The 21,050-nt window shown below is 42.3% G+C and overlaps 1 protein-coding gene across 2 annotated transcripts in view; it reads right to left on the reverse strand.

Moving 5' to 3' along the window:
* The window catches only part of unm_sa1614 (un-named sa1614), a 74,959-nt gene that overhangs the window by 37,274 nt on the left and 16,635 nt on the right, over positions 1–21,050 (reverse strand). Inside the window, exons 6-14 of one of the 2 annotated variants that reach the window (XM_062055953.1) lie at positions 17,517–17,646; positions 17,347–17,432; positions 13,223–13,298; positions 11,209–11,289; positions 10,990–11,087; positions 10,739–10,808; positions 10,498–10,585; positions 7,144–7,192; positions 6,737–6,903 (exon numbers count right to left, since the gene is read on the reverse strand). In XM_062055953.1, the coding sequence (XP_061911937.1) occupies positions 6,737–6,903; positions 7,144–7,192; positions 10,498–10,585; positions 10,739–10,808; positions 10,990–11,087; positions 11,209–11,289; positions 13,223–13,298; positions 17,347–17,432; positions 17,517–17,646 (845 nt within the window). Of the gene's footprint in view, positions 1–6,736; positions 6,904–7,143; positions 7,196–10,497; positions 10,586–10,738; positions 10,809–10,989; positions 11,088–11,208; positions 11,290–13,222; positions 13,299–17,346; positions 17,433–17,516; positions 17,647–21,050 lie in introns of both variants that reach the window. The other variant, XM_062055943.1, reaches the window with a different exon arrangement.

A 21,050-nucleotide genomic window follows, 5' to 3' on the forward strand; every position in this document is an offset into this window, starting at 1 on the left:
CGTGAAAATGAGTGGTATTCAGTGAGGTAAAATGAATTAAATGCGCTGACAGTTCATTGCTCCTGCCAAATGAATTGCACTGAGTGGAGCGGATCACCACTCCAAGATGGCGGCCCCGCGTCTCGTCTGCGCCAGTAAGCAGTAGCCCTCGATGCTGCGTCTACTTATAAGATGTCTATGGTTATGACGTTAGCAGTGCGTTTACAGCCTCACTGATTTAACTACACAGCAAATAAAAGTCATGTTACTTAGCCAATAAACGTTATCTTACATTCATAACTTACCCTTCTTTGTGCAACTTCAAATGTCGAACGAAGTTGGAAGTTGTTGCTTCTCCGTCTGTAATATTCGAACTGCGTGATTTGCATACGGCAATTCGTTTTTTGTTGACCAAGTCGTAGTTTTTATACCCGAACGAAACCAACTTTGGTATAAATCTTTCTCACTGGCGCGTTGTTTGACAACTCTTGTTCATTGGTTGTCCTGCAATTTGATTGGCTGAATGCTGTGTGATGAAAACAATGTAGATCTAATTTGATTGGCTGTTGTACTGAGCGCACACACGCTGACACGCAGCACACACGCTGATAGACAGACATGTACAAAATGAAAGCTACGGAGCGCTCCCAAATAACTTTTTAAGCTTTAGGTTTTGGGGAAAGTAGCAAGTCATGTCAAGTCAAAAGGCTCAAGTCCAAGTGAAGTCACAAGTCATTGATGTTAAAGTCTAAGTCGAGTTGCAAGTCTCTTTACATTTTGTCAAGTCGAGTCTAAAGTCATCAAATTCATGACTCGAGTCTGACTCGAGTCCAAGTCATGTGACTCGAGTCCACACCTCTGGCTAATAGCATGTGTGATTTCACCACATTGACTCGTGATTAGCTAAAGTCCATTCCTCAGTGTTCTGCAGTGATCAGCAAATCAAGTTTTTTGCTTTTAATTTCACTTGTGATTAGCGAACAGCATGTGTGATTTCACCACGTTAACTCGTGATTAGCTAATAGCATGTGTGATTTCACCACATTGACTCGTGATTAGCTAATAGCATGTGTGATTTCACCACATTGACTCATGATCAGCTAATAGCATGTGTGATTTCACCACATTGACTCGTGATTAGCTAATAGCATGTGTGATTTCACCACATTGACTCAAAATTAGCTAGTAATATGTGTGATTTCACCACATTGACTTGTGATTAACTAGCAGCAAGGGTAAATTCACCACATTGACTCGTGATCAGCTAACACCATGTGTAATTTCACCACAATGACTTGTGATTAGCTAAAGTCCATTCCTCAGGGTTCTGCAGTGATCAGCAAATACCATTTTTTGCTTTTAATTCCACTCTTGATTAGCTAACAGCATGTGTGAGTTCACCACATTGACTCGTGATTAGCTAACAGCATGTGTGATTTCACCAAATTGACTCGTGATTAGCTAATAGCACGTGTGATTTCACCACATTGACTCGTGATCAGCTAATATCAAGTGTGATTTCACCACATTGACTCGTGATTAGATAATAGCATGTGTGATTTCACCATGTGTGATTTCACCACTTTGACTCATGATCAGCTAATAGCATGTGTGATTTCACCACAATGACTCGTGATTAGCTAAAGTGCATTCCTCAGGGTTCTGCAGTGATCAGCAAATCACATTTTTTGCTTTTTTTTTTTTTTTTTTAATAATGTCCTGCCCAGCTTCTCATGCAAATCATATAGTAGATGTAGATGCCCATATCGGCTGTTCAGATTTACTTTACAAAAGAGAAGTGTAGGATACTTCTCTTGTTGCGTTATTTGTATTTTGACTTTATTAAATGTATTTATATTATCATTTGGTGCAGCCGGGCCGAAGCAGGAGGGGATAGAAAGAGAAAAAAAGGAAGACAGAGGGGGTAATTGTGGGGACAAGAGGGGGATTAGACAGAGAGACAAAAACAACAACAGCAAACACAACAACAACAACAACAACAACAGAGCAACATCAGCAAATACGACATGTAAAAATATGATGGTAAAAGTAATAGCAATATGAGCAATATGAATACCAATAGAAATTAGTGCTATTGATAATAAACAATACCAATACTTTACCTTTATTATCAACAATACAATTGTTCAAGTGCAACAATATATATACGTAATGATAACTAGAGATACGAAAGAATGCATAAAAATGGAGGGGAAGAAAGAGAAGCAACCTACATTAACCTTGTAGATTGTTATAGTAACAATAGGTTAAGCTTTGTCAGTGTGCCATGTGTTGTATCCAGTTTACCCTAGGGCAACGACGTTAATATATGTTTGATGAAACGTGATTATGTGCATGAGTGTAAATGTGCATACCCAGTGGCCTAGTGGTTAGAGTGTCCGCCCTGAGATCGGTAGGTTGTGAGTTCAAATCCCGGCCGGGTCATACCAAAGACTATAAAAATGGGACCCATTACCTCCCTGCTTGGCACTCAGCATCAAGGGTTGGAATTGGGGGTTAAATCACCAAAAATGATTCCCTGGCGCGGCTACGCTGCTGCCCACTGCTGCCCACTGCTCCCCTCACCTCTCAGGGGGTGATCAAGGGGATGGGTCAAATGCAGAGGACAAATTTCACCACACCTAGTGTGTGTGTGACAATCATTGGTACTTTAACTTTAATATGTACTTGTATATGTACAGTATGTGTATATGTGTGCTTGTACAGTGAATGTATATGTACAGTATGTGTATATGTGTGTTTGTACAGTGAATGTATATGTATAGAATGTGTATGTGTGTGTGTTTGTACAGTGAATGTATATGTACAGTATGTGTATACAGTATGTGTGTTTGTACAGTGAATGTATATGTACAGTATATGTATGTGTGTGTTTGTACAGTGAGTGTATATGTACAGTATGTGTATATGTATGTTTGTACAGTGAATGTATATGTACAGTATGTGTATACAGTATGTTTGTATAATGAGTGTGCGTGTGGATGTACGAACTTTGAGTGTGTAAATATGTACTGTATTTGTATATGTATGTGGGAGTGTAGGTACCTATGTATGTGTGTATGTATGTATGTGAGTATATGTGAATTTGCATGTACAATACATTTGACTCCCAGTGTGTGCGGGAGCCAGAGTACGGCCCCAGCCTCCCCGAGAGCCCATCCCACAAACAGTAGGTGTGGTGCCCAGGGAACCAGGGACCACCGCCCCCACGCAGCCAAGCCGGACAGCGACAGGAACCCCAGAGCCTGGCCCACTGCGCCGCCCACAAGGGCCAGCAGCAGGCCGCAGACAGACGCACCCGGCAGAGGACAAGGCACGAGAAAAGCAGGGGGCAGCCAGACCCCAAGCCAGCGAGAGACCACACCCCACACGGACAGAAAGGCGGGACGCCCCGCCCGAGGGGCCCGGAGGCCCCCCGCAACCGGACGGGAAGACCGCCCCCGCCCCACCGGCAACCGGGCCCCCATGAGCCCACCCCCCACCCCCGGAGAGCGCGGTGAGGCCAGCCCCCGGCCACCCCACCCAAGCCGGCCGCCACAGGACCACCCAGCACGGGGCCACGGGAACCACCCACCCCACCCGCAGGGACCCCAACGATGGAGATGGAACAACCAGCAACCGCACCGCCGAGTCCCCCCCTGAGGTAGGGGAAAATAAATAAATTAAATAAATAAATAAATAATAATAATAATAATAATATTAATAAAATATATTAAAAAATAAGAATAAATAAATAATGAAATCTATTTTTAAAAAAAAAAGAATTAGACGCTACCCCAACAACTGGCCGACTCGCAGCACCTCGGAATACCCTGCAGCACCAAGCTACCACAGTAGACGCAGGGACCAGACCCAGCAGGCCCCAACCAAGACGGGCACCCGGAAGGGATGGACGGCGGGACCCAGGAGCTCCAGACACGCAGTCCGGATGCAGTAGCCTGAGGCGCCGACCCCCACCCGACAGGCAGGCCCAGAACGTACCCCCAGAAATATACATACATATCTATATACATACACATACACATACACATGTACACATTCACATACATACACATATATACAGATACACATATATATATACATACATACATACATACATACACACACATATACATACATATACACAGTTTGTCAGCCCCGACAACCACCACGCGCGCGCGCTACCACCAGTCACAACATCAGTCACCCCCCTGCACCAGACCCAGCAGCCACGGGCGCCCACACCACAAACAAACGGCAGCAGAAACAGCAGCCACAACACCTCCAGACAGCCAGCACCACCCAATCAAATCAAAGTGATAAAAAAAAAACGCGACCGGCAACCACACGCCAACAGGATCACGGAGACCAGCCAGCGCCAGCCCGCCAGCAAACCCAAACGCCAACACGCAAACAAGAGACACCAATACCCCCCCCCACCAAAAGACCCCACCACCCCAACCCAAACCCGCACAAACACACCACCGCCCAAACAACCGAGACACAGCATCCAGACCAGACACGGGCGCCGCGCCGCCACCACATCAAGTCGCCAACAGAGACCCCACAGCGCAAGGTCGGGCCACACGGGCACGGACCCCACCCAACAGGAAGCGAGACCCGCGCGACGCCACACACAAATAAATAATAAGATTAAACAAAAATAATAATAATTATTTTTTAAAAATAAATAAATAAATAAATAAATAAATAAATAAATAAAAAATAAAAATACAAATTAAATTAAATTAAAAATAACAAATAAAAATAAATAAATACAATAAAAATAAAATAAAGTAAGTAAATAATAAAAATAAAAAATAAAAAAAAAAAAAAATAATAATAATAATAATAATAATAAATGAATAAAAGCCTGGCAGGCCACCAGAACGCAGTCCCCGGAATCCGCGCCGGCCGACGAGGCAATGAGGGGTGCGCCGAACCCCAACCCCCCCACATGCATGTGTACAAGGCCCCCAGAGTGTTTACTGTGTAGTTAAAATTAGGATGTCAGCCATTACAGCCGACCTCCAGTCCCTATTGATGCGTGTACTGTAGCGTGAGTGAGATATGTATGCTTGTGGGAACTAATAATAATAATAAATAATAAACGTTTTTTGCTTTTAATTCCACCTGTGATTAGCGAACAGCATGTGTGATTTCACCACATTGACTCGTGATTAGCTAATAGCATGTGAGATTTCACCATATTGACTCGTGATCAGCTAATAGCATGTGTGATTTCACCACATTGACTCGTGATTAGCTAATAGCATGTGTGATTTCACCACATTGACTCGAAATTAGCTAGTAATATGTATGATTTTAATACATTGACTCGTGATTAGCTAATAGCATGTGTGATTTCACCACTTTGACTTGTGATTAGCTAAAGTCCATTCCTCAGGGTTCTGCAGTGATCAGCAAATACAATTTTTTGCTTTTAATTCCACTCGTGATTAGCTAACAGCATGTGTGATTTCACCACATTGACTCGTGATCAGCTACAAACCCCGTTTCCGTATGAGTTGGGAAATTGTGTTAGATGTAAATATACAGTAAATGGAATACAATGATTTGCAAATCATTGTATTCCGTTTATATTTACATCTAACACAATTTCCCAACTCATATGGAAACGGGGTTTGTAATATTATATGTGTGATTTCACCACATTGACTCGTGATTAGCTAATAGCATGTGTAATTTCACCATGTGTGATTTCACCCCATTGACTCGTGATTAACTAATAGCACGTGTGATTTCACCACATTGACTCGTGATTAGTAAATAGCATGTGGGATTTCACCCTATTGACTCGTGAATAGCAAATAGAATGTGTGATTTCACCACATTGACTCGTGATTAGCAAATACCATGTGTGATTTCACCCCATTGACTCATGATTACCTAATAGCACGTGTCATTTCACCACATTGACTCGTGATTAGCTAATAGCATGTGTGATTTCACCCCATTGACTCATGATTAGCAAATAGCACGTGTGATTTCACCACATTGACTCGTGATCAGGAAATAGCATGTGTGATTTCACCACATTGCCTCGTGATTAGCTAAAGTCCATTCCTCAGGGTTCTGCAGTGATCAGCAAATCACGTTTTTTGCTTTTAATTCCACTTGTGATTAGCGAACAGCATGTGTGATTTCACCACACTGACTCGTGATTAGCTAATAGCATGTGTGATTTCAGCACACTGACTCGTGATTAGCTAATAGCATGTGTGATTTCACCCCATTGACTCATGATTAGCAAATAGCACGTGTGATTTCACCACATTGACTCGTGATTAGCAAATAGCATGTGTGATTTCACCCCATTGACTCGTGATTAGCTAATAGCATGTGTGATTTCACCACATTGCCTCGTGATTAGCTAGTAGCACGTGAGATTTCACCACATTGACTCGTGATTAGCTAACATCATGTGGGATTTGACCACATTGACTCGTGATTAGCAAATAGCATGTGTGATTTCCCCACATTGACTCGTGATTAGCAAATAGCATGTGTGATTTCACCCCATTGACTCGTGATTAGCTAATAACATGTGTGATTTCACCCCATTGACTCGTGATTAGCAAATAGCACATGTGATCGCAGTCATTTCTTGCTTCTGGACACGGACTTTAATACTTTTCAAAGCCGAAGGCCTCAATTTTTTGCAGAATCCATCGAGCAACCTTGAGTGTTTTCAATAAGTGATATTTAGTCAGGAATGGGTGAAGTTGCCTCTGACCTGGCGCCCCACAGTCGCAGCAGCTGCTGTTGCCAGGCATGCGTCTGACGTCTTCAGTGATGGAGCGGGTCAGATCCTCCATGCTGCTCTCTGGACCTTCTTTCTTGCCTCCGTCCAGCGCCACCGTCAGGGCTTCCTGTTTGCTGTTGCTAAGCACCGAAATCCAGCTGCTCGCACACACACACACACACACACACACACACACACACACACACACACACACACACACACACACACACACACACACACACACACACACAAACACACACACACACACACACACAAACACACACACACACACACACACACACACACACACACACACACACACACACACAGTTGAATGGCATTCACCACAAAGACCGATGGAGACAACATGAGTCCGAGGACAGGTGAATGGGACTTACGCCACACACTGGACTTCATCCTCCGCCAGGAAGTGGTAGGTGCGATTATCTGCTAGACAAAGTGTGTTGTTGTTGTGTATTTTCACACGGTACGTCAAACTTTTCTTAAGATTGTGTTTTCGTATAGCGTCCTAACTAACCTGCTCAGTGGCGTAGTGGTTAGACTGTCCGCCCTGAGATCGGTAGGTCGTGAGTTCAAACCCCGGCCGAGTCATACCAAAGACTATACAAATGGGACCCATTACCTCCCTGCTTGGCACTCAGCATCAAAGGTTGGAATTGGGGGTTGAATCAACAAAAATGATTCCCGAGCGCGGCCACCACTGCTGCTCACTGCTCCCCTCACCTCCCAGGGTGTGATCAAGGGTGATGGGTCAAATGCAGAGGACGAATTTCACCACACCTAGTGTGTGTGTGACAATCATTGGTACTTTAACTTTAAAACTTTAACTAGGGATGTAATGGTAAACTGTGGTAAAATTCCAGACGGTTAGTAATACCATTTACATTTTTAATGACCAAAAAAAGGTAATTTATTAATAATGCATTTTAGGCAACACTGCTTACTTCCTGGAAACAGAAGCGCCACAGTGCCGTTTGGTTTTAGAAAACATGGCGGAAAGCAACTACACGCACCTTGCTGAGTCTTGGAGACAGACTAATTTGTCTCACACTAAAAGTACACAGCGAAACAAAAAACTATTTGATGTTGCTTTTATTTTGTCAATACATCGTCCTGCTGTGACAGAGTTAATGAGGTGAAGAAACATGCAGCAGGTGATGTGTCGTGAACGTGTGTTTATAAAGTCTTTACTTTGTTTACTGGGATTGTAACTCCTTTAAAGGCCTACTGAAACCCACTACTACCGACCACGCAGTCTGATAGTTTATATATCAATGATGAAATCTTAACATTGCAACACATGCCAATACGGCCGGGTTAACTTATAAAGTACAGATTTAAATTTCCCGGGAAATATCCGGCTGAAAACGTCTCGGTATGATGACGTTTGCGCATGACGTCACGGATTGAACGGAAGTATTGGGACACCATTGTGTCCCAATACAAACAGCGTCTGTTTTCATCGAAAAATTCCACAGTATTCTGGACATCTGTGTTGGTGAATCCTTTGCAATTTGTTTAATGAACAATGGAGACTGCAAAGAAGAAAGCTGTAGGTGGGATCGGTGTATTAGTGGCTGGCTACAGCAACACAACCAGGAGGACTTTGAGTTGGATAGCAGACGCGCTATCCGACGCTAGCCGCCGACCGCATCGATGCTCGGGTGAAGTCCTTCGTCGCGCCGTCGATCGCTGGAACGCAGGTGAGCACGGGTGTTGATGAGCAGATGAGGGCTGGCGTAGGTGGAGAGCTAATGTTTTTAGCATAGCTCTGTCGAGGTCCCGTAGCTAAGTTAGCTTCAATGGCGTCGTTAGCAACAGCATTGCTAGGCTTCGCCAGGCTGGACAGCATTAACCGTGTGGTTACAGGTCCAGGGTTTGGTTCGGTGTCTCCTGATAGTAGAAGTAATAGTAGTATTGTTGATCTTCTGTCTATCCTTCCAGTCGGGGGCATGTTTCTTCTGTTTCTATCCGCAGTCAAGCACGATGCTATCACGTTAGCTCCGAAGCTAAAGTGCTTCACCGATGTATTGTCGTGGAGATAAAAGTCACTGTGAATGTCCATTTCGCGTTCTCGACTCTCATTTTCAAGAGGATATAATATCCGAGGTGGTTTAAAATACAAATCCGTGATCCACAATAGAAAAAGGAGAAAGTGTGAAATCCAATGAGCCCTTGTACCTAAGTTACGGTCAGGGCGAAAAAAGATACACCCTGGCGTCCTGCACTGCACTCTAATCCTTCACTCTCACTTTCCTCATCCTCGCTCAAATTAATGGGGTAATCGTCGCTTTCTCGGTCCGAATCGCTCTCGCTGCTGGTGTAAACAATGTGAAGATGTGAGGAGCTCTTCAACCTGTGACGTCACGCTACTTCCGGTACAGGCAAGGCTTTTTTATCAGCGACCAAAAGTTGCGAACTTTATCGTTGATGTTCTCTACTAAATCCTTTCAGCAAAAATATCGCGAAATGATCAAGTATGACACATAGAATGGATCTGCTATCCCCGTTTAAATAAGAAAATTTCATTTCAGTAGGCCTTCAATTAACTGTAAATTGTATCAGTGTTCAAATAACATCAGTACTAACTCAAATGTTTTGTCATCTCATCGAATTGAACAGAGGCTGCAAAGATTCTGTATTCGATGTGAGAGGTACCACTCCTCTTTATTTTTGTTGCACTGAACCACTAGGAGGTGTTGTTAAAGAAGAATAAAGTTTGTTTATCAGACTTCATCTTAGACTTAGATTGGTCACATCTAGTCTTAGATTGGTCAGATCTAGTCTTAGACTTAGATGGGTCACATCTAGTCTTGGACATAGATCGGTCACATCTAGTCTTAGACTTAGATGGGTCACATCTAGTCTTAGACTTAGTTCGGTCACATCTAGTCTTAGATTGGTCAGATCTAGTCTTAGACTTAGATTGGTCACATCAGGTCTTAGACTTAGATTGGTCACATCTGGTCTTAGACTTAGATCGGTCAGATCTAGTCTAAGACTTAGCTCGGTCACATCTAGTATTAGACTTAGATGGGTCACATCTAGTCTTAGACTTAGATGGGTCACATCTAGTCTTAAACTTAGATGGGTCACATCTAGTCTTAGACTTAGATCGGTCACATGTAGTCTTAGACATAGATGGGTCACATCTAGTCTTAGACTTAGATCGGTCACATCTAGTCTTAGACTTAGATGGGTCACATCTAGTCTTAGACTTAGGTGGGTCACATTTAGTCTTAGACTTAGATCGGTCAAATGTAGTCTTAGACATAGATGGGTCACATCTAGTCATAGACTTAGATTGGTCACATCTAGTCTTAGACTTAGATTGGTCACATCAAGTCTTAGACTTAGATCGGTCACATCTAGTCTTAGACTTAGATTGGTCAGATCTAGTCTTAGACTTAGATTGGTCACATCTGGTCTTAGACTTAGATTGGTCACATCTGGTCTTTGACTTAGATTGGTGACATCTGCTCTTAGACTTAGATCGGTCACATCTAGTCTTAGACTTAGATTGGTCACATCGGGTCTTAGACTTAGATTGGTCACATCTGGTCTTTGACTTAGATGGGTCACATCTAGTCTTAGACTTAGATGGGTCACATTTAGTCTTAGACTTAGATTGGTCACATCCAGTCTTTGACTTAGATTGGTCACATCTGGTCGTGCGTATGTGTGTGTGTGTGTGTGTGTGTTTGTGTGTGTGTGTGTGTGTGTGTTCCTACTAGAGATGAGGTCAAAGCATTTCTTGTCCTCCATGCTGGGTTTGACCTGACAGGTGAGCAAGTTGAGTCTGGTGGGAGGTTTGTTTGGCTTGAGGAGGAGGAGAAGAATAATTAAATCAAAGCTTAATTTCAAATCATATGTCAACTAAATACTGCACTGCAACAGCAGTAACACACACACAAACACACACACACACACACACACACACACACACACATACACACACACACACACACTCACCGTAGCGTGTGCGATGGTCAGGTAACAGTTTTCAACTGAACATTTCCTCTTCTGCCACATTTTCCTCAAGCTGCAACACACACACACACACACACACACACACACACACACACACACACACACACACACACACACACACACACACACACACACACACACATGTTGTGTACTTTCCCTCCCCATAAAGCTGTTCTATGATAATGATATGACCTTCCATTTCATAGGTGTGTGTGTGTGTGTGTGTGTGTTACCCATCACTCTTCTTGTACAGGAAGCCACTCTTCTCTGTTCCATCCTGTTTATCTCCAAGCAGCTGATGCATGTTGTACACTTGCTTAGCTACACAATCCTGCTCACACACAACATCATGTGTGTTACATTGGAAGAGTTTCTTAGCGTGTGTGTGTGTGTGTGTGTGTGTGTGTGTGTGTGTGTGTGTGTGTGTGTGTGTGTGTGTGTGTGTGTTTGACCTGATCAGTGTTTACAACAGGCCTCAGTTGATCTCTGAGTGACACCAGTTGACGTTTTTCCTCTTCCTGACGCTGCTTCACCTACACACTCACACACGCACACGCACACACACATACACACACACACACACACACACACACACACACACACACACACACACACGAGGACTTGATCTTCCAACAGAGTTATGAGTCATACAATGTCACATTGTTGTACACGTGATAACGTTTGATGAATGGCCACAGTTTGTCCCTGGAACAGACCATTTCACTCCACATTATTTCCAAAAGGAATTCTGGACCCACTGACTTATTTTATCCATCTATTTTTCACACACACCTATTTTCATCATTATTTGTAAATTTTTACTTTGGCAGCATCAGAGAACATGATATGAGTTTCACTTTCACTTTGCTTCACCATATATGGTGCATTTGACTACTGCCAAACTAGTTATTTAAGATCAAACCTGAATTATCTTAGACTAAATAAGCCATGAATAAATACAATAATACTACTTTTTTTTAAATACTGCCAAACTAGTTTTATAAAATCAAAAATGAATAATAAATACATAATACATGAATAAATAAAATACTATTTTTTTTAAATACCGCCAAACTAGTTCTTCAAAATAAAAAATGAATGATAAATAAATAATACATTATGAAATAAAATAATACAATTGTTTTTTTAAAATACTGCCAAACGAGTTTTATATGATCAAAAATGAATAATAAATAAATAATACACGAATAAATAAATAAAAAAATGTTTTCAAATACTGGCAAACTACTTTTTAAGATAAAAAATGTATGCTGAATAAATAAAACATAAATAAATAAAATAATACTATTTTTTTTAAAATACTGCCAAACTATTTCTTTAAGATCAAATATTTATGATAAATAAATAATACACGGAAAAAATAATACTATTTTTTAAAAATACTGCCGAACTAGTTTTATAAGGTTAAAAAAAATGATGATAAATAAATAATACATGAATAAATACAATAATGAAAAATGGTTTTTTTAAATACTTCCAAACTAGTTTTTAAGATGAAAAAAATTAATGATAAATAAATAATGCATGAATAGATAAAATTATTTTTAAAAAATTTAATACTGCCAAGCTATTTTTATAAGATCAAAAATGCATGATAAGTGAATAAATCAAATAATAAAAAATTGTTTTAAATACTGCCAAACTATTTTTTTAAGATAAAAAATGAATGATGAATAATTAATACATGAATAAATAAAATAATACTATTTTTTTTAAATACTGCCAAATTTGTTTTTTAAGATAAAAAATTAATGATAAATAAATAATAAATAAATAAATAAATAAAATTATAATTAATACTGCCAAACAATTTTTTATGATAAAAATATAATAATAATAATAATAATAATAATAATAATAATAAAGACACAAGCGGTAGAAAATGGATGGATGGATGGATGTAAAAAAAGTATTGTAGAATTTTGATTACAAAAATGAATGAATAACATAAAGTGAAGAAAGTGAAGCGCTGTGATTACTTTCTGGATGTATGAGTTTATCTACAGACTTCTTATGTTTGTTGGAGATAGTCTTTACTGCCACAAGTGGTGTAAAAGTGTATTACACCTGAGTGGTGCAGCCCAAATGGACCTCAGCTCGCTGGGTTAAGAAACTCTGATAGTCATTGCTGACACAAGTGGTGTAAAAGTGTATTACACCTGAGTGGTGCAGCCCAAATGGACCTCAGCTCGCTGGGTTAAGAAACTCTGATGGTCATTGCTGACACAAGTGGTGTAAAAGTGTATTACACCTGAGTGGTGCTGCACACATGGACCTCAGCTCGCTGGGTTAAGAAATGCAGACTCAGATGACTTAGGAAGTTCTCTATGATCTTGGAAAAGTCCAGCTAATGTGTGTTCAACCTTGTCTCTTGTAAGTGACATGAACATTTACCAAACATTTGACCTCTGTTAGGTACCAAGGTCATTGTGGGTGTGGTCCTACCGAGGTCAGCACGCCATTGAGCTCGTCCATGTACTGTTTCAGCCTGTGAGTGGTGGAAACACACTCCTGCAGGAAACTGTAAACACACACACACACACACACACACACACACACACACACACACACACACACACACACACACACACACACACACACACACACACAATGTCACACAGTGTGTGTGTTTGTGTGCATGTGTGTGTGTGTGTGTGTGTGTATGTATGTGTGTGTGTATACTGCTTCAGCCTGTGAGTGGTGGAAACACACTCCTGTGAATGTGTTTGCGGCTTACCTTGCAGGGTGTAGTGATGCGTCTAGTGCAGCATGCTAGAGAGACGTTGCATGCAGGGATGCATGTGACCCCCCTCCCTTAGTTCCCGCCACTGACCAACCCAGCTTGGGTAAAGGAAGCAGAGCGTGGAAGTCTTCCGAGGTCAATACATAGCCTCTCCTTCACTAAGACCCCTTCCTTGCCTCCTCGTGGCAGCACAGGGTAACTGAGGTCCTGCAACCTCGGGCTAAAAGGTAGGGGATTGTCGGGCAGCAGTGGGCCCTACCAACACACCACTGCCCCGTTGCCGAGTGGGTAAGCCCGGGAGGGGACTCTGGCTAGGGGAGAAAACCCTGAAATCAAATCTGCACTTGGGGACAGGCGGAGTCCAAAAGACCGGAACACCGGCAGTCCCCTGCAACTCCAGCAGGTCAAATGTCGTCATGGGTCTCTCATGCCACTGGAAGTCCGCCTGGTGGAGTGAAGATGGTGGGAGTGAGGATTGCACACCCCCACCCTTACCCTAATCCTTACCTCCGTGCAAGCCTCTTGCTCACCTCCTCACCCCCCCAACTCCCCTCAAGAAGCCTTGTGGCGACATGGAATGGCGGCAGACACAGGCGAAGGATGTGGCTGGGAGTGTATAGTCAAACCATGCACACAGGCGGCAATGGAGTGATGGTCATTGTGACTGTGGGATGAAGCAGCGCGTCACCTTGGTAGCTTCCATGGTGGCAGAGCAGCCCTACACTGCTCTCCCCTGAAAGGGGATGGACCTGGAAAAGGTGGTTCAAAAATTGTCTGTTTCTCCTACTCCGGACGGTAAGCTGCAACTGTCGGAGCATCCCCCTCACGGTCAAAAATACAAGAAAATATATAGCAACCTATGCATCGCTTGGTGGAATGTCCGCACACTATTGGACTTGGCCGAAACAACTGAGAGGCCCCACCGTAGGACAGCACTTGTGGCCCTGGCGCATGCAAAGTACAACATCGATATTGCAGCACTCAGCGAAACCAGACTACATGGGGAGGACTCCCTGACAGAGGTTGGTGCAAGCTACACCTTCTTCTGGAAAGGGGTCCTTTAAGGCACTCGCCACAACCATGGAGTTGGCTTTGCTGTGAAGTCCCAACTGCTGCAGCGCATCCCAGAATCTCCAATTGGCATCAATGAAAGACTGATGATATGGCGGATTCCCCTCACAAAGAGACGCTTCGCCACCCTCATTAGTGCTTATGCACCAACTCTGGATGCCAAACACACCATCAAAGAGGCTTTCTACCGGGAACTTGACTCCATCATACAGAAACTCCAACAACAGATGAAGTCATTCTTCTGGGAGATTGCAATGCAAGAGTGGGCACAGAACACCTGGTTTGGAAGGCAGTTATTGGTCAACACTGAGTGGGGAAATTGAACAGCAACGGGCTCCGGCTAATCTCCCTCTGTGCAGAACACCAGCTGGTCATCACCAACACCACCTTCCAGGTGAAAAACCGGCTCAAAACAATCTGGCAACACCGCCGCTCAAAGCACTGGCACCTCCTGGACTACGTAATTGTCCAGGAGGTGCAAAGCGACAAACGGGATGTTCTTTCCACCAGAGTCATGCGTGGAGCAGAGTGCTGGACTGATCACCTCACGGTCAGGACCAAACTCCTCATGACCATCCAAGCCCATCGTCCAAGGACAGCCCCAAACCGGAAACTGAACTGCCCAGCACTAAACAGCTCCACCACCATAGGCAACCTCCGACGGCACCTTGCAAGCAACCTTGATCAGATCCCTGAGGAATCCACTGACTGGGCAGCTCTGCGCGATGCCATCCATAGCGCAGCCTCAGTGGCGCTCGGCCACTCAAGGAAACGCCCCAAGGACTGGTTTGATTGCAACTCTGCCGAAATACAGCTACTCCTACACTCCAAACACCAAGCACATAAAGCCCTTCTGTCCTGCCCTGGATCTCCCTCCCAGAAAGCCACCTTTGCTGCCGCAAGATCCGCTACTCAGCGCGCCCTCCGGAGCATGGGCTAACGAGATCCAGAACCTTGCAGACTGCAACAACATCCAGGGCTTTTACGATGTCATCAAAGCCCTATATGGCCCAAGGAAGCGGACACCTGTCCCTGTCCGCTCAGCTGATGGAACCACCCTTTTCAAGGACCGTCGCGAGATCCTTGGCCGCCGGGCAAATCACTTTGAGACTCTTCTCAACCACACCAACCCTGTTGACCTCCACATCCGAGACGGACTCACAGACCTGCCTCCAATCATGCACCTTGACTCTCCACCACAGTACTGTGAATCCCGCCAAGCCATCAGGGCCTGAAGAACAACAAAAGCCTGGCATCCTGGCAGAGGTTTTTAAGCATGGTGAATATCTTCTTACACGTCGCCTGCACCTCTTCATTTCACACGTGGGAAGATGAGACCCTCCCACAGGGCTAGAAGGATACCAACATTGTGGTCATCTACAAGAACAAGGGTGACAAAGCAGCCTGTGGGAACAGCCGTGGAATTTCCCTTATTTCCATCGCAGGGAAAGTGCTGGCAAAGCTCAAGAGACTCGAGGAGCACATCTCAGAAGCTGCTCTCCCGGAGACACAATGTGGGTTCCGGAAGACGAGATCCACCATCGACATGGTTTTTGTCTTAACACAGTTACTGGAGAAGAGCAGAGAGCAGTGCAACTACCTATATATAGCCTTCAACGACCTCAGCAAAGCGTTTGACACCATAAACCGTGAGATGCTCTGGAAACAACTGTCCAAACTTGGGGTACCACCCAAGTTTCTCTCCATCCTGTAGCAACTGCATGATGGGATGCAAGCCAGAGTCCTCACTGGAAAACTCCAGTCAGAGTTCTTCAAGGTAAATGTTGGGGTGAAGCAAGGCTGTGTACTGGCACCAGTACTGTTCAATCGCTTCCTTTCTGCCATCACCTACCTCTTCCATCGTGGCTTGGATCACAAAGACGGTGTTCACCTTGAATACCGCCTTGACGGGAGTCTTTTTAACAATCGCCGTCTCCAAGCCCACACCAAGACGAAGGTCTGCCAAATCTGCGAGCTACAATACGCGCATGATTGTGCAGTGTTAACGCACAACCCTCAGTCCATGCAGCATGCCCTTTGGTCTCCAGGTCAACATTAAAAAAACTGAAGTCATGTCCCAACTCATTACCCAACCTTCTTCACCCCACAGCTTCCATATATACTCAAAACAGTTGATCACTTCACTTACCTTGGCTCCACACTGTCCTCCCACTGCCCTTCAGAAGATCCTTGGTTTATCCTAGGAAGACAGAGTCCCATACAATGAGATCCTGGAGAGCACCAAACCAGCTGTATGGAAGCAGCCGTGGCCAAAAGACACCTGCGGTGGCTAGGACACACCATACGCCTGCCTGATCACCGCCTGCCCCCCCAGTCCTCTACAGACAACTATACGAAGCGAAGCATGCTGCTGGTGGACCAAAGAGGCGCTACAAGGACTACACCAAGGACCCTCTGAAGCGCACTTCCATCAACTCCATGCAGCTTGAAACCCTGGCATGTGACCACTTAGCTTGGCGGGCCACTTGTGCCAGAGTAACATCCCAAATAAACCACAGCAACCAGCAAAGAAGGTTTGAGAGACGTGCCCAGCGACACCAAAGGACAGCCGGCATTCCCCCAACGTCGGGGCTCCTCTGCCCCATCTGCGGACGGAAGTGCGGCTCACGCATCGGCCTCCACAGCCACATCAAGTGGCATCAGCGGCAACATCGCTGAAACCCTCTTCCCTTCTATGGAGCAAGCATCATCATCGTACACCATAGACAGCTAAGAAGTGTGTGTGCAGCCTTACTTGTTGTGACTGTGGAAGTGTTTGATGAGGTTCTGCAGAAGGTCCACTCCTCGCTTGGTCTTGATCTCGTTGACTTTGATCAGATACTGAAGCACACACACACACAACCCAAAGAGACCTCCAGCAAGGCTTATGCAGATACAATAAATAATAATAATAAAACAACTGACCTCACACATGTTCAGTTGAAAGCAGCGTCTCTCTTTCTCCAGATCCTCAGCGATCTCACCGCCGCTCACCTCGCTCCTCACCATGCCGTACTGACGAGCCAGCTCACGCTTCTCCTTCTCCACCTGCTTGCTGCACACACACACGCACGCATGCACGTACGCACACACACACACACACACACACACACACACACACACACACACACACACACACACACACACACACACACACACACAAACACACATACATACATACATACATACATACATACAGACAGACACAACACAATTGTGGTATTTACAACACATTTTCTGTTTCAAATGTTCTTCTTTAAAGCGTTAGAAGTGGAACACAACAACATCTACTTCCTGTTTAGTCGGGCCTGATGACATGCGTGTTTGTGTTTTGTGTTGGTTGCAGAGGAGTTGAGGGTAAACCAACACTGCCACCGAGTGGTGTGGAGCTGCACAACATTGCCACCGAGTGCTGTGGAGTTGCACAACATTGCCACCGAGTGGTGTGGAGTTGCACATCATTGCCACCGAGTGGTGTGGAGCTGCACAACACTGATTATTATTTATAAGATGTAAGCTGATGATGTATTTATTGATTATTATTTATAAGATGTCAGGTGATGTATTTATTGATTATTATTTATAAGATGTCAGGTGATGATGTAGTTATTGATTATTATTTATAAGATGTCAGCTGATAATGTATTTATTGATTATTATTTATAATATGTCAGCTGAAGATGTATTTATTGATTATTATTTATAAGATGTCAACTGATGTATTTATTGATTATTATTTGTAAGATGTCAGGTGATAACATATTTATTAATTATTATTTATAAGATGTCAGCTGATGATGTATTTATTGATTATTATTTATAATATGTCAGCTGATGATGTATTTATTGATTATTATTTATAAGATGCCAGGTGATGTATTTATTTATTATTATTTATAAGATGTCAGCTGATGATGTATTTAGTGATTATTATTAATAAGATGTCAGCTGATGATGTATTTATTGATGATTATTTATAAGGTGTCAGGTGATGTATTTATTGATTATTATTTATAAGATGTCAGCTGATAATGTATTTATTGATTATTATTTATAAGATGTCAGGTGATGTATTTATTGATTATTATTTATAAGATGTCAGGTTATTATGTATTTATTGATTATTATTTATAAGATGTCAGCTGATGTATGTATGATTATTATTTATAAGATGTCAGGTGATGTATTTATTGATTATTATTGATATCAGGTGATGATGTATTTATTGATTATTATTTATAAGATGTCAGGTGATGTATTTATTGATTATTATTTATAAGAAGTCAGGTGATGTATTTATTGATTATTATTTATAAGATGTCAGGTGATGTATGTATTGATTATTATTTATAAGATGTCAGGTGATGTATTTATTGATTATTATTTATAAGATGTCAGGTGATGATGTATTTATTGATTATTATTTATAAGATGTCAGCTGATGATGTATTTATTGATTATTATTTATAAGATGTCAGGTGATGTATTTATTGATTATTATTTATAAGATGTCAGGTGATGATGTATTTATTGATTATTATTTATAAGATGTCAGGTGATGTATTTATTGATTGTTATTTATAAGATGTCAGCTGATGATGTATTTATTGATTATTATTTATAAGATGTCAAGTGATGTATTTATTGATTATTGTTTATAAGATGACAAGTGATAATGTATTTATTGATTATTATTTATAAGATGTTGGTGATGATGTATTTATTGATTAGTATTTATAAGATGTCAGGTGATGTATTTATTGATTATTATTTATAAGATGTCAGGTGATGATGTATTTATTGATTATTATTTATAAGGTGTCAGGTGATGATGTATTTATTGATTATTATTTATAAGATGTCAGGTGATGATGTATTTATTGATTGTTATTTATAAGATGTCAGCTGATGATGTATTTATTGATTATTATTTATAAGATGTCAGGGGATGTATTTGTTTATTGTTATTTATAAGATGTCAGCTGATTATGTATTTATTGATTATTATTTATAAGGTGTCAGGTGATGTATTTATTGATTATTATCTATAAGATGTCAGGTGATGATGTATTTATTGATTATTATTTATAAGATGTCAGCTGATGATGTATTTATTGATTATTATTTATAAGATGTCAGGTGATGTATTTATTGATTATTATTTATAAGATGTCAGGTGATGATGTATTTATTGATTATTATTTATAAGGTGTCAGGCGATGTATTTATTGATTATTATTTATAAGATGTCATCTGATGATGTATTTATTGATTATTATTTATAAGATGTCAGGTGATGATGTATTTATTGATTTCGCGTTTTGAGTTTGCAGTTTTACCATCAACGGATCAGCCTCCCTTGCGCGCGCTTCATCAGACAGATTCCGGTATTTTTCCTCGTGCTTCGTCGTGTAGTGGCGATTCAAATTATATTCTTTAAACACAGCAGCCTGTGTACCACAAATTAAGCACACGGCTTTACCTTTAATTTATGTAAAGAAATACTTGGCAGTCCATGTCTTCTTGAAAACACGCCATTCGTCATCAACTTTTCTTTTTTTAGCGTCTCATCACTTGTCGCTGTGCACCTTCACTCACAGGTTACACCTGGACATACGCCCATAAATAACACTTTTTCAAAATAAAAGCAGCACAGTTGTATTGCACGCACGACATAGATGTTTTTTAAACTTTATTTTGTCATTTGTGATTGCCGCTGTTCACAGTCACTCACAATCACACACGCGCATACGTCCACACGGAAGTAATACAAATAACGCTTTTCAAAACAAAAGCAGCACCGTTGTGTTGCACACTCGACATAGATACTTTTTTAAATTTATTTTGTAATTTATGATTGGCCTCACGCGGGCCGGACAGGGACGCACAAAGGGCCGGATGTGGCCCGCGGGCCGCAGAATGCCCAGGTCTGCTATAAACCATATGACCTGAGTAAATTCATAATATATTTTATTGATTCTCTTAATACCATAAGTTTTATAGACATGAAAATCTTGTAACTAAAAACTGCAGCATCACATGCTATTTCCAAGGAAACCAATATGTCCTCTAATAAACCCACAGACACACCATACACACCACAGCACACAAGACAAACAAACACATACCCCCCAAAATATATTATTCGCTGACCGTTTCCCAACATCTAACTACATTGTCCAGTCCCAGAATAAACTATCCATCCATCCATCCATTTTCTACCGCTTATTCCCTTCGGGGTCGCGGGGGGTGCTGGTGCCTATCTCAGCTACAATCGGGCGGAAGGCGGGGTACACCCTGGACAAGTCGCCACCTCATCGCAGGGCCAACACAGATAGACGGACAACATTCACACTCACACACTAGGGCCAATTTAGTGTTGCCAATCAACCTATCCCCAGGTGCATGTCTTTGGAGGTGGGAGGAAGCCGGAGTACCCGGAGGGAACCCACGCAGTCA

This window comes from Entelurus aequoreus, linkage group LG01 (assembly GCF_033978785.1).
Source record: "Entelurus aequoreus isolate RoL-2023_Sb linkage group LG01, RoL_Eaeq_v1.1, whole genome shotgun sequence".
Classification (NCBI taxonomy): domain Eukaryota; kingdom Metazoa; phylum Chordata; class Actinopteri; order Syngnathiformes; family Syngnathidae; genus Entelurus; species Entelurus aequoreus.